At 38.6% G+C, this 22,826-nt stretch overlaps 1 protein-coding gene and 1 long non-coding RNA gene across 2 annotated transcripts; both read right to left on the bottom strand.

Moving 5' to 3' along the window:
* Window positions 1-4,447: 4,447 nt before the first annotated feature.
* Window positions 4,448-5,571, bottom strand: LOC145549371 (uncharacterized). Its single transcript, XR_014085320.1, has 2 exons — window positions 5,287-5,571; window positions 4,448-4,538 (listed from the first exon to the last, which is right to left on the bottom strand). It is a non-coding gene; the product is annotated as an uncharacterized LOC145549371 (long non-coding RNA).
* A 6,147-nt stretch (window positions 5,572-11,718) lies between these two features.
* Window positions 11,719-14,119, bottom strand: LOC103456812 (C-C chemokine receptor type 9). The gene is made up of 3 exons (XM_008396572.3): window positions 13,972-14,119; window positions 13,802-13,857; window positions 11,719-13,051 (listed from the first exon to the last, which is right to left on the bottom strand). Exons 2-3 carry the CDS (start codon window positions 13,850-13,852, stop codon window positions 12,011-12,013), a joined length of 1,092 nt encoding a protein of 363 aa, XP_008394794.2. The 5' UTR covers window positions 13,853-13,857; window positions 13,972-14,119; the 3' UTR covers window positions 11,719-12,010.
* Between the last annotated feature and the right edge of the window lie 8,707 nt (window positions 14,120-22,826).

The raw sequence follows: 22,826 nt of genomic DNA, 5'->3' as shown, positions 1-22,826 counted from the left end.
TTATTCTGCACTCAGCATCTCCAAAGTTTAGTCCTGATATCAAACCAAAAGCAATAGATAATAAACAGAAAATAATGAAGTACAATTCCTGTTTCTAATTAGGAATTAGAAACAAATAAGAATTAAGACATTAATTCACCATAAACCTAAGTATTTTCTAATACTAAACAAAACATTTTCATGTGATTCTAATATAGTCAGAAATAATACAATTTCAAATACATTCATCATTAACTAAATTAATTCTAAAACAAGATAATAGAATTTTTAGTCAAAACATGTTATTAATAACTAAGAAAAATGTCTTACAAATTAAATGTTAGTGATTTAAAACATTTTCTGTTATATTCAGTTTTTTTGCACCATGTCAGATGTTAGTTCTGGAAGATTTCTCATCCTGGTTACGTGAACCGACCAAAGTTCCCTTTCTCACAGTAATTCAAGTGATAATGTCCTCTACCTTCCTGCATATGTTAATTTATGACCTCCTGTCTTTAATGATAAGACCCCAGGGGTCTGAGCCGAGGCTCTCCTGCAGATCTATTTCAATACTTACCCAGCAATAGTATTTGTTTCAAATCACTAACAGAAACCTGTTCAAACTTAAGAAATTGGTTCTAAAAGGTTTAAACTGTGTTAAACACTCAAAATAATAATTTTTCTCAACAGTGGCTAGAGTGGGCCATTAGTGTGAATGACTGATAAAGACTCTTAGTCCCCAACAATCATGACGAGGGAGTAAGAGGGTGGGGGGTGGGTGAAAAATGGATATTTCCCGTTATTTTGAATCCGTTGGAAATAATAAACGTAAAACTATATCCACTTGGGCTACTTAAGCAATTTCCCTGTGATATTGTCCCGCAGGGGATTTCATCTGGATTCCAAATGACAACATAATAAAACCACGACGCCCGCGCCCCCTTATCGGGCTGGATTAAAAGGGAATAATGAAACAGAGAGGGGTTTTGAGCCTTGTGTGGCATGAATATGATTATCTAATGGACTCCAACGGAAACGCATGTTAATTCAACTCCAACGTGAGACCTTTCCCAGACTATCTCCTGCCCCTGGCTCCTCCTAATACCCTCTCCCTCCCCCCCCCCCCCTCTTTCTCAGCCTTCTTCTCCCTTTTCCTTTACGTTTAAATAATCTGCCTTCTCTGAAGTCATTATGCCCGCCGTCTATCTGTGTATGAACATGGGAGAGCGATAAGTCCTCTCTCCTTTTTCTCAGTTTAAAAAAAAAAGAAAGACAGATTGGACCGTGTTGGCCTCTTAACTTGCAGACAAAAAAAAAATCACTCAAGGCAATTTATCAATATTCAAATTTTTTTTTTTTTTTTTGCTTTTTCTTCTCCGTGGAGATCAGTTTTGCTTGGAGAATGTGGGTCACTTTCATACAAACTCAAATCAAACTTTGTGAGCTTTAATTCATTTTACATGGTTTAACTCTGGGATTAAACAGACAGTAGGATTTAAAAACAGCATCACAGCTTGTCAGTGTTAAAGTCATGTATGAGAGCATTTAGTAACTTGAAATTTCTCCATCATTTTGTCACATTATAGCCACAAAATTTTTAAGTGTTTTACTTGGATCTTAATGTGACTTACCAATAAGGAATAAAAAATTATTTAAAACATCAAATTACATTCTTAAACACACTTTCATTGGTATGTCTCTAACAGCTTTCTACATCTAGAGACAGATATTTTTCCCCTATTTTGCTTAGCAAAATAGCTTAGCCAAACTGGATGGAAAACTCTTTCAAATGTGCAGTTTTCAATTCTTGCAACCAATTGGTTTGGATTTAGGCTTGGACTTTGATTAGGCCATTGTAATACATTAAAATGCTTTGATCTAACCCATCCTATAGCTCTGGTTGTATGTTAAGGATGTCAAGTACTTTTGCTCAAACAGGTTTTCTTCCAGGATTGATGCTGCTGCCACCCATGTTTCACCATAAAGAGGGGGATTTGCACTGAAACTTTTACATCACATTTAGTGTTTTGCTTTTATTTTACCTCATGAGTTGATTGAGAACAAATGATTACTTTCAACAACAGGTCATTTTGCATGTAAGCTTTCAGTTTGGGTCTTTAATAGGATATAATGGTTGTTCTGTCGACAAATCCTCCCACCTGATATTTACAGCTCCTCCAGAGCTACCATGCCCCAGTGGGCTGCTTGTCTCTCTATTGCCTAAAAATGCTGATTTTAGCCGTTTCTCTTGGGTGTTTTCATGAAATATATTAATAATTTTTCAACATGTAATAACACTGACAGCGTAAGGAATATTATTTTTATGAAGTAACTCTTTTTTTGTCAATAAGTTGTGCACTACAGGCTTTATTCTTAGCTTCAAGTAATTTTCTATAAAAACCTAGTTTCACATTGAAGAAAATGTATGACAATAAAAATCTAAGCAAATTTCTTATTTTAGGTAATGTAAAAACAAACCATTTTGTTTTGAAGAGTCATGTTGCTTTTGTGGGTCTAAGAAAGTCTTTGATGCTGAATTTCTACTCAGATTAAATTACACTGGGGACGACTTTATTTACTAAATTGGTGATTTCAGAGTAAACACTCAACACAGATTTTCACACTACAGGATTTTTTTACCTGAAGAATACTGAAGAACATTCATCATTTTCCTTCCACTTTACAATTATATGCTGCTTTGTGTTGGTTTGTCACATAAAATTACAGTAAAATAAATTTAATGAAGCTTAAAGTCGTAACAAAACGTAGAAACGTTTAAATGCTTCTGCAGGGCACTACTTGGTGTGAGAAGTTAATTATGGGAGCTTTTTTATTTTCATGATTCAGAATATGAAGACATAATAAACTCTAAACGGGTTAAACACTTTAATAGAGACAACATAATATTTAAAAGATATGTAACAATAGGGCATAAGAAAGATTAAGTGCACCAGATTCCCATTTAAAGCTTCTGTGCCTTTCTTTTCCACACAGAATAAAGATTTAAGTCATGCAGGCTTTGCTGTCAATATTCTGTTAAGATGTCAGACACACATCAGTCCTGTATGTTTTTTGCAATTGATTCTGACTGATTAAACACACTGTTTCTTTTGATCAACTAGGAAAGAAAAGGTCCCTGACCAGTGCAGGCCCAGTCTGGGGGGTAATCATTAGCCCCATTAGTGCAGATAACACTCCTCCAGCTCCATTGTTGGAATCTATTCTTATCTGCCGAAGCACGGAGCTGTGTTGTGGATCAGCGCAAACATCCTGAGAGCAGACGGAGCTCCCACAGGACTCAGTTAAAAAAAAAAAAAAAGAACGAAAGAAAGAAAAAGAAAAGCATCAATATTTCATCAAACTACTCTCTCTTTCTGGTCCAGATCAAAGCCTCGACTCCCACAGTCCTACAGGTAGAGATGGCTCTTTTGTTTTTGCTCCTCAGGTAGAGCAGCAGTCAGACTCTGTTCGCTTTTGGAAGCCTTGCAACAGCTCAGCCCATCCATCTCCCGGCTTGCTGTCTTGCTTTTGGAAGAGGAGGTAAAGGGAAGGGTAGAGGCTGTGAGGGTGAAAACATGTTCCAGAGATGTCCAGAGATTGAACTTCTTGGCCTCGCAGTGCTGTATTATTTCCTGTTATTTTCCCCAGTTTAAACCACAGCGAGAGTAATGGTGTAAACAAAGCTAGTAGTTTTTCTTATAAAATCTGAAACTGTTACAAACTTTATATCTTGCGGTTATCAGAACCTTTATTGTGGACACAGTTTATTTCACTGATGATTTATGATTTCTTTTTTAAGATTCCTTTGCTCCCTCTTTAAATAAATACACCACAAACTAAAAACATTCTAACACAAATGACCAAGAAAAACTGCATTATAATTGATATGTGGCAAATATTTACAAGAGGACTCAGACGTTTGGAGGACAATAGTTATGAGAACTCATGTTACTTTTTGTTTGAGACAGTTTGATTGAACTCTGTCTCTTTAAGGTCACTCTGGTTTCCTCCAAGTGGGTAAAACTGCACACTGTAAGGTAAGACGTCATGGTAGGCTTTGGTATCAACCCTCCTGGTTCCGTTAAAAGTTTGGCAGTTTTTAGCACAGTTGTTCACAAAATAAAAACACTGCAACATAATTTTCTCAACAACCGTCTCTACAGGTCTGCTAATGATTATATAAACTCTCTGATGAATTCATTTTCAGATTGTTATACAGTTCAAATTTAAACGAGTAGCATTTTTGTAGATACTTATCAAAAAGTTAAGTCTATCTTATCTTGCTTTGTCGTATCTGCAAAACCATTGTTGCCTTGCATAAAAACTAGCAGTACTAGCAGTCTCATAACATTCTTCTGGTAGGCATGGACCTGAATTGCACACCCACTCGTCCGTCATCAAATGTCTCACAGGGCCTTGCTGCAGAGGCTATATTGTAATGAGGTTTTGGACTTTTACCTCAAACAGATGACTTCACAAGGGGATTTTAATGTTGTTCAGGAGGCTGAATCTACGCTCTGCTGCCTCACTGGAAACCAGAATTTGAAGCACCACTTCAGCTAAAGTTTTGAAATGAGAAAACATTTTGAAAGTTACTTCTCTGTGCATTATATTATATTATATTATTATACAACTTATTCGGTGAAGTACATATAAAGCTGTTCTGAATTTACCCAATATACTTAAAGTATATTTTAGCTTTTCAGAATGTATTTTCTACGTTCTTGGTTTTTAATTGGGTATGCACCGAGCATGACGTCAACATGATATGACGCCGGCTCCGCCCCCATACGGAAGTAGAGCAAATCCTCGATAAACAAACAAGACGCTTTGCCGTAATGGCAGAGGTAGCGGCGTGCGTTACCCCAGTCATTTTTGCCTTGTCAGCCAACACCAAGGCAAAGACGACGAGCAAAAAAGTTCTCCAACAAGTCGTACATCAGGTCTGTAAATTTATCTGCGGGAGAAATCAGCGTTAAAGCCCAAGTCTTTATCATGGAGGGGCAAAAAGTCTCATTGGATGCGAGTTAAAAGCTGTGTTGGACGCATTTTATACGTGCAAAAGAGGCGAGTAATGAGTTAAATAATAGGAGCTTGTGAAAATCTGCCCTCAGGAAAATGCTTAAAAATAAACACTAGCATAAAAAGGTGCTTAAATGTAAACACTGAAGCGGCTCCCGTTTCCATTCTGCCATTGCAATTCACACAGGTAAAATCAAGCATAACTACCTTCACTCATTGATCTCTTATTTGATTATCAATAACTGTCTTTATGCCAAAAAAAATGGGACGTTTTCTACCAGTTACCTTCATGCAGAAGAACATGTGGTAGATCACAGTTTCCTTCAACTGGGCCTTGATCCATTTCTTGCATTAGATCCCGTTTGGGAATCTAAACCCGTTTGCCTTCTACACGCTCTGGGTAAGGGATGTCGGGACTTTATGTTCCCCACTGACAAAGTTCGACCGTGATTCATTATGACCGCAGCACATTAGCAACGACAAACCTCGGCAATTCTAATGTCCAGTTCCTCCAAATAAGGGGCGTGTACTTCCGGACAAATTGCAACCTCTGATTGGTCAGTTGCTGACAAAGCCTCTGGAATGATTGATATGTGGCATTATGTTTTTCTTAATGTTTCTGATACATTAAAGTATTTTGCAGATTGAGGGTCTGGTACATGTTTGGTTGTGTGTAAAGATGCAGAATCAGGGGCTTCCTCTGATTTTATAACTAAACACCACCCACTGTATTCAAACTGTTACATCAGTTTAATTTTTGAGGGACCTTGTTGCCGCACTGCTGAGAAATATTGACCTGCTGTTGTCATTCTCAGACCTCACAACATTCTATTCTTTTCCGGTTCATAAGTTCTTTAAATTATGTGCTTTCACACACTAACCCTAGACCTAATTGTAACCAAAACCCTCTAACTAAGACCTTAAATAGAAGCTATGTTTAAGTCTGAAATTAAATCTATTGTTTATTGTTCTATGCAGATGTTCCAACCGGAAGGAATGTTATGCATGAACTATGACCTGAAGGGATTCAAAGGCTGCAGTTTTATGTTGAAAAAAATTTGTATTGAATCCATTACTTGACTTATGCCCTCTGGTGGAGTATTTAAATACTGTTTAGCAAGCCAAGAATATGACCCATCATCCTCTTTTTAACAAGCAGTTTTCATGAGCTACACTGCCCTTTTGTAAATGGTTAAATACAATAGAAAACTGTAAAAATGAGCCATAAAATAACAGAGCAAATAATACATTTCGGAAAAATATCAGAGGGAAAATTAATGTGCGCATCACCCGTGATAGACTCGGTTTATAAGTGTACTTTGTGTTTGAGTGCACAACCAGGTTTTCTCTAGATTTCTTGATTTAATTAGAATTTTAAGACAAAAAAATTGAAAACTGCAACATATTAGTAGCCTTGCTTAGACAAATATAATGTAAGACATGTTTTGAATAGAATTTGACATTTATGTGTAGTATATTGATGTAAATTATCAATACAGAATAATAAAATGAACAGTTGTGTTTATTTTGTATCATCTCTTGTATGAGGGTTCATTTTTGTACTTATTTAAAGTAAAAAATTTTGTTGAAAAATAAATCAGATGTAAATCAGAAGCTGAATGCAAACACCATGCCGTCTTCTTACACAAACCCGGTTGTTTTGAATGTTTGGACAAACAGACAGGAAGTGTCTTCCTCCTTCATCAGCCGTGTCTTTCTCCTCCTCCTCCTCCTCCCCTTCCTCTCATCATCTCCAGGAATCTGTGGCTGTCACTCGTAGCCGGACAGTGACTAACGATGCTCCCAGTCAGTCAAACACTTATCACCGCACAGGTAACACGCAGGCCTGGAAATGACTGACATGAAATGGAAACGTCTCTCATTCTCTGGGCCTGGAAGCCGAAGTGAAATATTAGCTGCAGGGGGAGATGGCGGCTGATAAGAAGCTCCCTGTTTGGGCTGAAATTGTGGGGTCCGAGTTCTATTATATGTCTTTTTCCCCTGCTGAAGACGCGTCTGTTTGCATGGATGGAAGCTGGCCTGCCCATTTTTTTCCACAGCCTGCTTGAAACCTAACAATAATCCTTACTTTCCCAAGTTTACGCTGGGCTTTAGTTGTAAATGCTGCTCAGAGCCAGTGGGTCTCTGTTGATGCATAAGCCACCGCCCCTGAGGCTTTTTGTTGTCCACAAGAGCCAGGCTGTACGCCAGTATGAACCAGACTGCAGCCTGCTCAGTGTCAACGGGTCGCATATGCTTACCGAGTCTCTCCTATTACTCATAGACTCCACCAAGTGCTGCTTCTTTTTTTTTTTCTTGCTTTCACACATCTCGCTCATGCATCAGCACCCACACACACATTTACGTCAGCAATTCCCGCTGTGCAGAAAGATAGATGGGATGCTCCCAAACCACAGGTGCTGCTCTACTTGTGAGTCTTTTGCCTTCTTAACTACACCATCCAGACCTACGCAGCTCTTGCCTTTTTTGCATCTTTTCCCCAGTGGTGATTACCAAATCTCAAAGGTGTACAATAACAAGCAGCATGAAATTTCAGTAAAACATTTTGTAGCGTTCTTGGGAATAATTATTTTTTTCTTTATTTTTTTTGCAAAAGCAGACAAAAGTTACAAGCGTCAAGGCCAACTTTGCTCTACCGCCACTAGAGGGGGGTCGTTTCGTTCCTAACTACAGGAGGATAAGCTGGTCGCCTAGCTAAACAAACCACATGCTCCTCAGTACATTCTCTGTGCAAACTGCTCCATCTTGTGGCTAAAATTCAAGAGAATAATTTCACAAATTTAGTTCTACATTTGAAACGGGAAATTGTACAGTAGAAGGCGAATAGTGCATGCTTTTTATTTTTATGTCTTGCAAATGAAATTCTGAAAAGTGTGGCTAGGGTTTGCATTTGATCCCATTTATATCAATGCCCCTAAATAAAGTCTGGCACCACTAACTGCCTGGAAACCTCACACAGTTAGTAAACAGAGTTCAAGCAGAGATATAGAACAAAAAGCAAATTATTAATTCATCAGCCCCAATCAAATATGCTCACCCGATTTTTCAGAGTTTCATTAAAATAATTTTTTCCTCTCTAAATCCCAATAAAACCTACTGAAGTTTGTAGTTCTTAAAAGAGAAGATGGGAATAGGTTAAATATTTTCACAAGAAATATGTTTTAAACATTGGCCTTGATCATTTAAGCACAAAAAACATAATTCATCCCCCTTTTGCTGCTGAATATGCATAAAATACAAGAAAAAATGTGGAAACCGTATATGCTTTGAAGAATTAGGATTAAATGCAGATATAAATCTCCTTTTATTTGAGAAGCTATTAGAAGTTACTCTTTTATGGTCAGAAATCCAAAGTTTGAAATTGGTGTGAGATCCTCTTCGGAAACTAAAATGAAAACCAGAAAAGATTATTTCTAAAGTGTAGGGAAAAAGTTCTACAAAAATTAAATGCAATTAAATAAAAATTATATATTTGTCTATTCTTTCCTTTCATGCTTGCACTCGAGAAATTGCTGTTATTTTAGGAGAACAGAAGCTCAGTAGTTTGGGAATCACAACAGAGAAATGTAACAGTTTTCTTTAGCACTCTTGGTTGATGAAACGAAAGAAATAAATGCAAAGAAAAAATAAAAAAAATCCTAAGTAAATTTGTCTGATAACGTTTGGTACGTTTTTAAAATAAAATGAAAATATTCCTCTAAAAAGGTTCTGGACTGAAAATAAAGCTTAAAAAGAATCACAATTAAAAAAAAAAACTCTTCCTTTTAAGCTCAACTTAAAGAAGGGATTGCTCAGGTATTTTTACCTTCTCAAAATCAATATTCCTTCAAATTATTTACTTAGTTATAACCAATTAAAACATATGAACTGCTGCAGCTCAGATAGTTACTGAATTGAATTGCAGCCATTTTATCAAATCAGTGCTTCTCTTTTCTTTTCACCTCTTTCTGTTAGGAAGGAAGTACAGTAATATCTATTACACAAGAGTTGACCAGCTATAGTTGCAGTTACTTTCCCAAAAAGCAAGTTCATTTCAAAACAAAATATGAACCTTAAATTTAAGTAGCAATTTTCCTTTTTGTAATTCAGTGTTGCAATAGCAAATTAAAATAAAATAAAAGTACTGCATGTCCATTCATCCATTTAGTGTATTTTTTTTTTTTTTTTTTTTTTTTAGTGATCACCTTCCAATGTAGAAATCTCACTGAGATGCTGAAAAGGTCTTTCTACTTAATCAGAAAATTCTACTTCACTTTTTCTAAAGTAGCTCATTTACAATTTACCTCCGTCTTTATGGACACTAATAAAAAGCTTTGACGCCTCTAAAAAGATCTAATGGACTGTTTGATACTGAAAAGAAGAACTGTTTGGTAGCTGATTTATTTTTAAGCTACTGCTGAATTTTACATTTCCATATTAGGACCCTTGACTAACGGCACAGAATGTCAGAGTAATGAATGCATCTATTTCTGTTTATCTGTGTTGTATTCTATTTAGAAAGATGAAAATGATTAGCAGTTTCGGTTGTCTTCTTGGAGATAAACGTGTAACTTTGCATGACCTTTGGTACATCGCAATTTCTCTCTGTTAATTTGCGCATTACTTGTGCGAAAACTAATGAGCTGTGCTATTTCTTTTATGCACTTCAGCTAAAATTGAATATGTCATGTTTTATTCCCATGACAGAGTTCTTGCTTCATAAAATTGTTGCTTAATCCAGTTAAGAGATTCATGGGAATTAAAACGATGTATATTTGTGCAATCAGACGTGACGCTACTTTTTGTTGTTTCCCCTTTTTTTGAAAGAAGCATGAGATGAAGGTCTGTTTTGCATGCATGGGATCAGCTGTGTGATATCCTCGATTTTGCAAGAAATCTGTAGTTTTGACAGTTTCATGGCAACACTCACAGGCTAAACAAGCTGCTTTATATTTCACACGAAAAGCTGGTAGCTGATCTTTTACAACTTGCACTCAGTCACCAGAACAGTTAAAGCAGAAGCATGTTGTTATTGACTCGTGCTGATGGTTTCCTGTCGTGAGAGGGAGAAGCTGTAATCAGGAAAGTAGCAAATGTGTTTGTGGTCTCACCTGAATTCAGCAGGTAGGCAGTACCAGTCTAGGCCCGACCTCAGGCACCACAATAACACCTCAGATTTTGTTTTTTAGAAATAACATGTTCTTTTTGTCTCCTTTTCCGCTGCCACCTGCCTCCTTTTTAGTTGTTTGTCTGTTGATGTGTGATTAGAAAATAGATTTTAGGTCAGATCAGATTGATTATTAACTCCTGAGAAGAAATAAAAAAGCAAAACCATCCAGGTACGGTAGTGTGTTTTTTCTTCTGTGAAAGGTTTTGTTTTGTGGGGGTGACGCAAAGAAAACACTGTAGCCTTGAATCGGAGCTATAACTAAGACATCAGTAAGGAAAAGAAAACCAACCACCAGTCTGGAGTTAGTTATATGGGGGACAAGACTCCCTGCCCAGGGCGGCATGGCCTGAGGGAGCAGCTCCAGCACCAAAAAGCAAAACTTGTCATTTGCATCCTAAAAATGTTTTCTGATGCTTATTTCTATTGTTTATTCTTGTGCAGTTGGACAACAAAAAAAATACTACAGACCAAGTATTTGGTCTGCAAAACATAAAGCAATATCTCAAGTTTTCAATATCTTAAAGAGTGCTGTTCAGTCCATCGTCTGTAGATGGAAAAGGTTTGGCACAAAAGCACAACTACGATGTCATGGCTGTCCGCTTAAGCTAAAAGGCTGGCCAAGGAGAGCACTGAGAAGAAAAAAGACCCATGGTAACTCTGGCAGTGGAAGAATCTATTGGCAGGATAGCTATTAGTCACGCATGTCACAAATCTGAACTCTGTGGAAGACAAACTCAACTGTTGGATGAAATCCATCAGAATTCCTCTGTGCAGTTTGAAAAACAGTTTTTTGAACATCATCTTCATCCAGTCTGACTGAACTTGGGCTATTTTTAAAAAGAAATTGGGGGAAAAAAATTCAACCTCTAGATGTACAAAAATGTTCCTGCAATGAGTTGCAGCTGCAACTGCAGCACAAGGTGCTTCTGCAAAGTATTGACTCAGGGTGCCGCATGGTGAGTACTTTCACATGGTATTGTGGTGTTAACGTCGTAGACATAACGGGTCGAGAACTGAATTGCAAGGTCTAGCAATGAACTTCCTTCTTAGACCTTTGCATACAAGCATTGGCTACACCAATTTCTGTAGTGTGAAGCTGGTGAAACTGAAATCCAGTGCGTCAGGGTGAACTTGGCACCAAACATGGCAAGTTTTGAACTTGTGTGTCTGTCTGTCTTCCGTCTGAGGTGCAGCCGTTAAGAGGTCAATATGAGAAACTTCTTTCATCTGTGTGTAAACTGGCAAACAGTGAAACTGCCAAGTCATAACCGAACGTGCTTCAACAATTGAAAAGTGCCAGCACATAGTATGGCCCAGACTGGCACTACACAAAGCGGATGTCTAGTCAGATCGAAAACATTGTGGACTGAAGCAGCCGCATAGGAGCCGTTTCACCCACCACACAGAATACGTTACACCAGTAAAAGCAAACAGAGACATTCTCAAAAATATATTGTTGATCTCATCACTTTGCATTCATTTACTGAGTCCTTCCGTTTACCGTTCTGTTCTGCAGGGCTAAAGCACAATGAAAAAGCAAGTTGTTTTTTGATTTCTTTTGATCTTTAATGTTTTTTTCAACATATACAGATGCACACAACAAATACATGATGGAAAAATTTTTAAAAAGCACAATATTTACATTTCAATACACTTTATACAGGTGTTCCAGTGAACAAATATGTCCGTAATTGTCAGAATATGAATAAAGTTTTGTGGTTTTTCAGAGTTGTAAATGTTATTGTTCATCTGCTTGTGGTAATTAATGCATCAGGAATACAATTTGAAATATGATTACTAGGCTCAGGTCTCAGGTGTAGTATTTTGGAAAACATGCATCTATATGGAAAGGGCCGGGGTAGTTTCAGTATCTGACATGATAGAGGGACGTTTGGGGACTGCCTGGACTTTATCAAGCCCTCCTTTACCCACAACACAAGTTTTAGCCATCCTCATGAGGTCTTCCCTGAACCGAACTCCAATAAAGACATACAGGAAGGGGTTGAGGCAGGCATGAGTAAAGGCGAGACTCTTGGCGATCTGTCCGGCTACATCAACTTGACTCACAACGGCGCAGTCTGTAATCGTGGTATTGGCTGCCTGTGTGGCCTCCACAATCAGCAGGGTGTTGTGAGGAAGCTGGGAGAGAACAAACACGAACACAACGGCAAAGATGACACGGAGGGCCTTGTGCTTTTCAAAGCTTTTCGCCTGCAAGAGTGTGCGGATAATGACAGAGTAGCAGAAAAACATGACCAGCAGAGGAAGGCAGAAGCCCATGCATATCTGCAGGGACAGCACCAGGATCTTCGTACGGTTGAAGGCATTGTTCCAGTAGACCATAGTGCAAAAGGATTGTTCCTCTGGGTCCAACTTCACCTCAGCAAAGATAAACTCAGGCAGGGCCATGATGATGGAAACAGCCCAAACACAGATGCAAACAAGTTTGCTGTAGAACAGTCTCTTCTTCTTGAAGTTCTGAGCTTTGGTTACTTGCACGATGGCGATATAGCGGTCCACGCTAATGCAGGTGAGGAGGAGCATGCTGCTGAAGAAGTTGATCTTGTAGAGAGCAGATACTATTTTGCAAGAACTGCTCCCGAAATCCCAGCCCTTGATGGCGTCGACTGCCCAGAAGGGCAGCGTGCACAGGAAGAGGAGGTCTGCCACAGCCAGGTTCAGCAGGTACACGTCGGTCATTGTTTTAAGGCGGTTGCGCACGGTGAGGTAAATCCAAACCACCAGCAGGTTACCCACAGACCCAAGGATGAAGATTATCCAGAAGAGAGGTGGCTCGTACTGGCTGCGAAAGTCCCTAACCCAACGTCTGTCACACATGCCGGTTTCATCAGTCGGCCACTCATAATCAGAATCAGGAGTCTGTTGACAAACAGATTTCTTAATAAGTTTCAAAACAGTATTTTATACAAGACAGTAAGTAAAGATGTTTTGCACAACAATCTCTAAGCCTTTCCTACTGATGTTGCAGCTTTCTGACGCATATTTTTCTGTTCTCTTTAACTAAGCCAACCCTTCAACAGCAGAGGGTTTCACAACATAACCCACATCTGGTGGGAATATAGTGAAGGTACATCAAACGCTGTCTGTGACGTACATTCTAACCGAGAGTTCGCTGTCAGGTGCAGGTGTTGTGTCTGTGCAGGAGAAACCACACAACTGCACTGTTTCCTGCTGCTATCCAAGCCTGAGGGGGTGAATGATCCTGAGGGGCTCAAGAAAGGGGCGCCCGCTGCAGAACTCAATACCCCAGCAGCTCAACGTTTAGATGTAGGGCAGAGATAAAACAGTGGGGGGGCTTAGGTTTTCACAAACAATGGAAAATTTGATGCCGACATGGCGATGACACTGCTTGTGGCATTTAACTGCACAGCAGATGTCTGCTGCCAAACACGAGTAATTATTGAAAAGGAACATGGATTTTCTTTTTTTTTTTTTTTTGACAAATTGGGTTATTTTATTAATTAGAGAGCAACGCAATGAAATGGCACAATAAGACTTGCCTTGTTATGCAACAGACTGTTAAGTCCACTCAGATACACAGTACATCAACTGGAGAAAAGCTGTCAGTGTTAAAATGTTCAAAGGGTTTAATCGTAAAGTGGTACTTACAGTAGACACAGTAGATGTGTCTGGAGTCATAAAATAAGTTGTTAATTCCATTTGATCTAAAAAGAAAACGAAAAGGATAAATAGTTAACCAACACTGTAAATAAAATAACTGTTACACGTTATAGAAAGACATTTGAAAAACCTGCTTTAAAGAATTTAAATATATTTACCCAGTTTGTAGAAATGTGAGAAAGAGGAACCTGTCGACAGAAGTACGCTCCCGTCAGTGTTCAACAGCTGTCAACTTAATCATCTCACTTGCTTATATGGTTTCTCTCCAACCACAAAATCACGTGTTAGCGTTTATCCCCACATCTCTGTCTCAGCCCAGCAGAGAAAAACAACACAAAACCGTTATTGCTGAAGTAACAATACAAGGGGAAAACATTTACGTATCAAATGTATACTAGGTGTGTTTGTGAAAACTTTCACACAACAACTGTACACCTAAACCTTAGACATAACCTACACAAGTGCAGCCAACAGGGTGGGAGTACAGCAGGGTTTCTTAATCGGGTCTTCTTTGTTCGGTTTTGACACATGATGTTTACAAAGGTGAGGGTTTTATCACCGCAAAATATTCACTTGTGAAACTGAAAACTGTAAGCTGTAATTGATTAATGCCTGAAAACAGAAGCCGAGTTGTTCATATTTTGGTTTAAAGATTAAAAAGCTTAAAAGTACAGTAACAGTGAAGCAAAACACTTGGGACTATGTTTGGATTGTAAAACAAAAGGTTTTTTATAAAGGTTAGTATAGATTTTAAAATACTTAATTTTATTTTGTGTCATTTAGAGCTAAATTCAAGCGTTATGTTAGCATGGAAAGTTGATTTTATATCTGTAGAAACATATGCTAGCATAGCTAATGTGCGTTGTGTCTTTGTATTTCAACAATGGACTTCCCGAGTTCCCAATTGAAAAAATTACAACAAAGCCACCCTAAAGTCAGTATCCTATTCCAAATGGTGAAAGTTGAAACTAGCCAAGGTACCCTTTGTACAGTAACCAAAATGGCTGTGTGCACAAAATATGGTGATTTTCGCTAGTATTAACTATTCATTAAGGATTCACATGGACAGCAGCGCTTTAAATCAGTCTTACTGCTGTACAAGATCTATTTTTCAAGGTGCTTCTTTACGGTTTGGAAATATAACATGGAAAGAAATGTTATGGGCTGTATTGCTAATGGTATTTAGAGACGATGGTGGCAGCTAGAGCTGGGATGAGCTTCTAAAGACGTATTTTGGTCACACATTATGGCACAATGATGCAAGAGATGGAAAGAAGTCTGCTAAGGTGACCAGACATCAAATCAAGATGCCAAATAGACGCCTCTAATTGGAGACTTTTTCCAACCATGTCCCACTTGTCATATGCAGAAGGCAGAAAATAAAACTATATATCCATCTTGGGTTTCCCTAGAACGAGCCAGAAAGTGTCAGTAGACAGGGTGATGTCTACGTTTTCCTCCTGGGAGCCATTTCTAGGAAGACCTTTCTTAAAAGTTGGAATATAAGATGGATGGACCATTTCAATGTTGTTCAGCAATCCAAAGACATTCGTGTAGCCATGTAAAGCAATTAGACAGATGTTTGAATACAGAGGATGTGCGTGTGTTATCTGAAAGGAAATATTTTACCTATTTGTGGTTTATGCTGCGATAACATTAACGATCCGGAAAAGAAGCTAGTTTGGTTAAACAGGTAGAACTGCTCGAAAAACAACATTAAGGTTCAAACTCAAATATCAGTAGATACCTTAATGTTATTGTCTTAAAATCACTGCCAAAAATCACCTGGCAATCAGGCTCGAAATTTGCGTTCATATTCCTGTGAACCCATTACTGATTCATCAGTGTTGTTGGACTGAGAGGCAGTCTGTGCTGTTTTCTTCACTTGTCAGTGGTCATAAGGTGATGCATGACATTTCCCTCTAGCTGTCTTTGGGAAGTCCTGTAAATGCGACTTTGCTTGTATAAGAGGAAGTGAAAATTTTATTTGATAGTACCAAGAACAAAAGGAAATTAAAGACAAAAGTACGTCATATGGCTCACCACAATGAAAAATGAAAACATGAGAACAAAGAAAGTCCCTGTCTTACCATCAGATGGGGTTTGATGGGGGTGGAGCACATTTTGATCACTTAGACAACAAAACAGCAAAAAACATTCAAAGTAAGAAGTAATTAAATACATTTTTTGGCTTGAATCGCTTGTGAGCAAACAGGGTTAGGAGGTTTACGCACTAAGTTTCACTTCCCGACTTTGCTCTGGCGTGTGTGAAACACTGAGTGCACGAGAAAGAGCGTGTGGGACATCACCTCTTAAGACTAAGGTTCAGATTTTAAAAAAACCATAAAAACCTGGTTGCGTTTCTCAGTTTTGATCAGAGAACGGCTCAGGGAAACGGCTTAGTGATGATCAGATCAGTGTTTACCTCCTGGAAAATGCTTGAACGCTGACACAGTTTGCTCACTGCTTTCTATCTTACTGACTCTGCACGCATGTTTCCAACTGCTTTCTTTTAACCAGAGGTTAGAAACGGCAAACGCTCTAGAAAATTAATACTAAATGCACAGAAATACCAAGTCCAATTTTAGAAAATATTGGTTGATCAAATTAAAGATTTCTAAACACTTTATAGCTTATTATGAACACTATCTGTAAAAGCCTTCAGAAATATATTTCACCGTAAGCCCACATATAACAGATTATAGGGCTGCTTGTTCCAGCCTATCTGATTCAAATGGTTGAATTTACTCCTTAGGAACAAACTGGGGCTATAAAACAGCCCCAGACTTTGACTGACCCTGGTATGTGGGAAGTTACCAACGCCTGGAACAGCACTGGTGTCACAATACTTTAATAGTGACTCGGTATAATACACCATTTAAATTACCCCGATAGCACTGATGTTGATGAAAGCATATGATTCCAGTCTTGTGTTTCCCTTATGAAGGGATTGCTCACAGTGGTTTGGGTTAGAGCTAACCATGGTTTTCTTCACAGAACCATTTTCTGTGGGAGTCATCTTTGCATTTAAAGGGACCTTTGTACTTCCATTTGGGTCTCTACTGCTTCTAAAAGCAGTGCAAGCGCTGACTCCAGCATATTTGATCAGCTGGTTTCACCTCTGTGTGCGCTCCGCAATGGCTGCTGTTGACTTACCAACCAGAAACCACTTGCTGCATTCTTGTTGATTGTACAGGAGGCTCTACTTCTGCTTTTCAAAGATGTATAGTTGTATAATCTGCTTGCAGACGTTTTCACTTGCGAGTGTAACCGTTGAGTTGGGATGTGTGGCCAGCAGCAGCTAATTTTGGATGTGAAGTGAGATATGCAAATATGCAAGAAATGAAAAGACGCAATAAGGCAGGTAGTTCTGAAAGGAGCTCAAAATAGGCTGAACATGACTTAGATGAAAATATTAAAAGGTTGTGACTGTCTAATTCGTAGTATGTTGCATTTTACACCTAAAATGTTTAAAGTGCAGCTGTTTTCTTATTACTTTTAATTTATTGTCTTTCTTTTTTGATTATGCTGACCAACACAGACAGACAGATAACATCAGCCATTGAGTCATTGTTTTTCTCAGTTCATGCTTAATCACCCTTAATCGTTCATCATCACTACACTGAGGCTGCACATGTGTCTGAGTCACACTTGTTGCACTTCCTCTTTACTGATTTCTTGGGATGTTTATAAAATATATGCAAACTTGTGTCGGAGTGCTGTTGCTAGTTTTGCTGCTGAATATTTTCATTAGTTGGTGAATTGAACTTTTAAATCTCTATTTTATTTCCCTCACCTTCTTAGTCCCACCCTTTTCTTTAAGTTTTTTATTGCATATTTCTTTCTCATAAGTGCAACACTGCTACTGTCCTCATTGGTTCTTCTATGTCTGCTTATCGATTTAAAACAAAAATTAAAACCACAGAACTCTTCCAGCACGTACAAATGGCCAGTTTTGTCCCTGCATGTAATCAAGTTCTGCAGGATCTCTCTAATAATCCACTCATTTGAGTTGAACCATCTGAAATATCTAAACAAATGGACCTTTTGAGGACTGACTTTTGACACCAGTAAATTATATCACTCAAAGACAAATTGTGGATATAAATCGTTAATTTTGCATCCGGTCGCTGTTATTTTATGCTCTGCCAGTCTTTGAATTTGTATGAACTGTAAATAAGGATTGTCATAAAAGGTCACTTTCAACAAGAACCGATGTCTGAGTAAGACCTGGGAAGTGGACATAAAGTAGACAGGAGTATTCTTGGTTCTGTCTGCTTGGAAAAGCAAAAAAAACTAACTGGAAGAAAGTTAGTGTTTTTTCCATACTGCAGCAGTTTCCAAGAAATTTTGTGAGCTTCTTCAACCTCATAATAGACAATCTGGGCCTTATATTAAACTCTCTTGACGCTGGTTAAAGAAAAGTTGATTTAATTGTGGTGTGAATTCCCCGAAGCACCACTTTTCTTAGAGGTTTGAGGGTAGATTCCACATAAAACTCAATGAATGTCCTACCTCCTGATAGAGTCAATAGTTATGGAGGTATAGACAACAGGGCAAGCTGGAGTTCAGAGAGTTCAACAAAATTGGTATTTTCAGATTCATTTGATAGGTCGAAAGGCCTGGCTCATGTCAGAGGTCATGGAAAAATGGGCAGAATGTTTCAAGATCAGGGGAAGGCAAACAACCACTAGTCACAATCAAGGTATGCAAAGCACCATCTCTACATGTTCTTGTTGAACCCTGAAGCTGACTGGCTGGCAGATAGCAGTTAAGACCACTCTGGGTGCCACTCATGGCAGCTAAGAACAGGAAGCTGTGGCTGCTGTTTACACTCACTCACCAAAATTGGAAAATTATGGCGTTCAAGTCCTTGACGGTCAATTTCAACGACCATATTCAGATGGTAAGGTCAGAAACCAACCTGAGTCCTGGATCCATTTACCACTGGCTCTGGCTGGTAATGGTGGCGTAATGATGTGGGGAGATATTTCATTTATTTTGGGGCCCCTTGGCTTCAACTGAGTATTATTTAGAAGCCACATCATAAGTATTGTTGCTGTTCCTTTATGAGAACAGTGACCACTGTGTTCTCTGTAAATGAACTTTTAAAATGCCTTATAAAGAATGACAAACATTTTTCTTGGGCACAATAAAAAAAGTTAAAGTTTCCCACTATGATTTTAAACTGATTCAATTGGTTGTCAAATAAAAGCTAAACGATTTGGTCTTACACTCCTGCCTACAATACGCATTTAAATAAGCTTTGAGATTAAGTTCTATAGCATGAAACTAATTTCACTCAGTATTTCTGATGAAACATGAACCATTACAACTGGTTAAAAAGAGCAACTGGGTTTATATCTGGCCAGACTTTCACTGTTGTTTTCTGGTTTAGCTCTGTGGTTGGAAATAGAAGGGATCTAATGGGGAAATACCCGTGTCCTGATCAGATAAATGTAAATACCAGATGTGTTTTTTACTGCCCACTGTTGCAATAGGTCAGAGTGGCAGGCTTACAAATCAGTCAGCAAATACTGAAGGTTGATAAAAGGTATTTTGAAAAGTATTTTCTTCCATCCTCTGCTCAGTCTGCTTTTTGTTATGTTTGTAGGGTTTTTTTCTACGTCCCTGTCAACTGCTTATTGGTAAAAAAATATATATATATAAACACAGGTTAGTTTTTGGACGAACACTAGAGAATTATAGGGGAATAACAGAAATCTATCTAACCCAGTGTTGCATCATGATGGTTGTGAAAACCAGTTTCAGCTTTTAGAGTGGTTTTGATTCACCTAACAAACAAATGTTGACACCTCTCTGATAAATGAGGTTGTGAAAACTTCTAGGATTCTAAGGGGTGGTAAGAATTTGAGCTGCATATATTAGTCATCAGTGTAGGGCAGTGAAAGCGGAAGGATTTGATGAAGCAGACTGCTGTACGTCATAGCAAAAGGCCTAAGTTACATGATGTCTGTTGCTGAATGAAAGGGATTATAACTTCAGTGGCTTTTCATGTCTACATGTTGCCCTTTTGTGGATTGTTCTCTGTCCCACTGAATTCCTGAACGTTCCCATCTTGGGACAAATACCTGCTCTGCACATTTAAGATCAAACTCTGATTTTCAATACTTACAGGCTCTTGTGAAGACAGTGGGATTTCCTGCAGAAGTGTCATAATGAGGGTTTACAGGGACTCTAAGGCAAGCAGTAACTATGGACACACAAAGCAGTTTAGCTGGTTTACCGAATGTGCAAAGTCTAATGGAGAAACTGGAGAGGCGTTGAACTGAGGCAGCAAGAAGGGACTGGAGGAACTGAGAAGAAAGGTGAGTGGTCAGATCGAGGAGTAAGCATTGTAGACTTTGATGAATGACTCTTGCAACGGCTTAGAGTCTGACGATTGAGATGAGCGGAGGTGGTTACATGGATTCTGCAGTAGCTGAGGTTGACAGGATCCAGATGGATGTGTGCCGACAGGAAACTGAGGGTTAGACAAACAAGCTGCTTTGTGATGCTCGAGACATTATCCAGGGGCGAGGCCTTAAGAGAAGCAGTGAGGAGACAGAAAGAACCAAGCTTGGTTACCTGAGCACTCCTTCACTGTATCTCCTCCAGAGTAACCAACAGCCTCCTTGTAGCTTTTCTGATTAATCCTGGCTGCTCAGGCTTTCAGTTTAGATGTGTTGGTGGGTGTGCAGTTGCTGCAAACTGTTTCAGATGATGACATTCCACATTAGGGATATTGTTTAATAACCTAATCTTGCATTAAACATCTAGAAGGCCTCCATCCTGACCTCTCTGCTCTGTTTCCTAGTGTTCATGAAGCTGTTTGTTCTCTAACAAACCTCTGAGGCCTTCACAGAACTGCGGAATTTAAACTGAGATTAAAATGTGACCTATATTTACTAATGAGGCGACTCCTGAGAGCAGCTGTTGGTGCTTCATTTTGTTGCATTAGAATAAAGGGGGGTGAGCCTGAAGTACTCAAACAAAAGAAACGATCTGTACAGAGAATGGCAACTCAAATCATAGCTTTACAGTTTCAGATCATAGCTTTGTTGCTGACATCTTTGCTACCGAGAATAAAAATTACTCATGATAAAGGTTAAAACAAGACATGAATCAGAACATGCAATTGTTCTAGGAAGGAGTCAAAACCGGAATCAGAAACACTGATTTTAATCTGCTGTTTTTTGTGTGTTTTTTTGTTGTGGCACAAACACCAAGCACCTGCTGCTCCTAAACCTTTTAAAAACTAGATTACTGCTGTCAGTAGGTCAAAGAAATGAAGATGAAAACAAAAGACAAGTGAGGAGAATCAGGAAGTATGGAAACAACAACCATCTGAAGCTTCTTAGCAGAAACTGATTTGATTCACAACAAATGTCATCTCGAGACACATTACAAAATAGTCATTTCAATTGAGTCAGACATGTTTTCCAATTGATTTACTTATGAAACAGTTTGGTCATCTTTTCTACTTCTGTTTTGCAGCGTTGAGTTATTTCTGAACTGAGCACCTTAAAGTGCAGGCCATGCTAACAATCATGCGCTTGAGATGAGTAACCTCTCTGCTCACCAGGGGGTTCATTTGGTTTCATTCAAAAAGTAAAAGTAAAACACACATTTTTGCTTTCTGTTTTTTTTTCTTACCTAAAATCAAGAAATTCCACTGTACCGCTGCCCTCTTTGTGAAATTCTGCTGAAATCCTAGCTAGCAAACATTTGCTTTGTGATTCTGTTGAAACACCAAACAACAGAAGCTTCTGCTCTGCTACTGAAACTGAGAAAACCCCTTTGATGCCAAGTCAGAAAGCAGAAAGCTGCTCTGAATTGAGTGCTCAACTCTTGAATTTATTAACTGTTGCCCCGTATTGTGGGAAAGTACTGTTGCTGTCACAGCTTTCGGCAGTACGAGAGATTGCGTTTGGTACTGAGAGAAGGCAGCCACCACTTCCTGTATCTGCTCGCTGTGATTTATTTCGTGCATGGAGATTGTAACTGCTCGGCTGTGGCATCCTATCTGAAATTATCATCAGTTTCCCCCCACTTGGTTCAGCTGCATACACACATGCAAGCGCTAGTACAAATTCTTAGGCCCTTTGTTTCCACAGATTCTCAAAAAAGTGTGACAAAGTTGGTTTTGTTGTTAATTATTTTTGTTTCCCTCTTTCTTCAAAAACTTTTTACACGCCTCACACTTTTTCAAGTTTCGCTTTACAACAACAAACATCTTCTAGCTTCAGGTCAGCGCTACGGAGAGCTATTTGCATAAACCAGCCACCACAGACAAAGTTTCTTGCCTCAGGCTCTCTCTCTCTGATGAACACAACCAACAGGATACCCTGCTACTCTCCTGTAAAACAAAATAAACTTATTTGCACTATTTTACAAAAAAAATAAAATAAAATAAAAATTGCTTGGTGTAGATATTGATCTATTTAATGTTTGTGAACTTGTGAAACTAAACATAAATTTCTTGTTTATTCACACAAAGTTGATTCTGGTATTTTGGCTAAATCACCTTTCCGTGCAATTGCAATTGTGATGTGAGGACATATCTTAACCAAGTGGAGAGTTTTACACATTCCTCTTAGTAAAAGAGCTCAAATTTAGTCACTAGATAATAAAAAAAAACATCTACAAGCAGCGTTTTTATTTTTTTAAGTTTTGCCATCCATTCAGTGTCCCTGCTGAAGAAAAGCTTTGCTTCCACCACCGTGTTCCACCGCAGGGATCTGAATGCAATGCATGAAAAATAAATTATTTTCTTCCACGTGACAATTCTGCACTATTTCATGTCCCCCAATCGCACAAAATCCCAGTGAAACACCAAAAAAAGTTTGTTTGTTTGTTCTACATTGCTGAGTTAGTAGGAGTATTTTTGACAGGCACTGTACATCAAGCATGCAACTCCCCCACTCGATGCAAAACTAACACCAGTTTAGCTCAGGCCATTGTGGCTTTTTTTAGTTTCAGTATAAACAACGAAGAGATGACGGTTGACTAG

This window comes from Poecilia reticulata, chromosome 20, assembly GCF_904066995.2.
Source record: "Poecilia reticulata chromosome 20, P_reticulata-male-v2, whole genome shotgun sequence".
NCBI classification, from domain to species: Eukaryota; Metazoa; Chordata; class Actinopteri; order Cyprinodontiformes; family Poeciliidae; genus Poecilia; species Poecilia reticulata.
The sequence above is the reverse complement of the archived record's forward strand: the minus strand, read 5'-3'. Positions and strand labels throughout refer to the sequence as shown.

Bases quoted from the DNA above. Each gene is read 5' to 3' on its own strand.
- LOC103456812 (XM_008396572.3), bottom strand. From the start codon at position 13,852: ATGGAATTAACAACTTATTTTATGACTCCAGACACATCTACTGTGTCT. The intron at 13,052-13,801 runs GTAAGTACCACT...GTTTGTCAACAG, and splicing joins ACACATCTACTGTGTCTACT to ACTCCTGATTCTGATTATGA.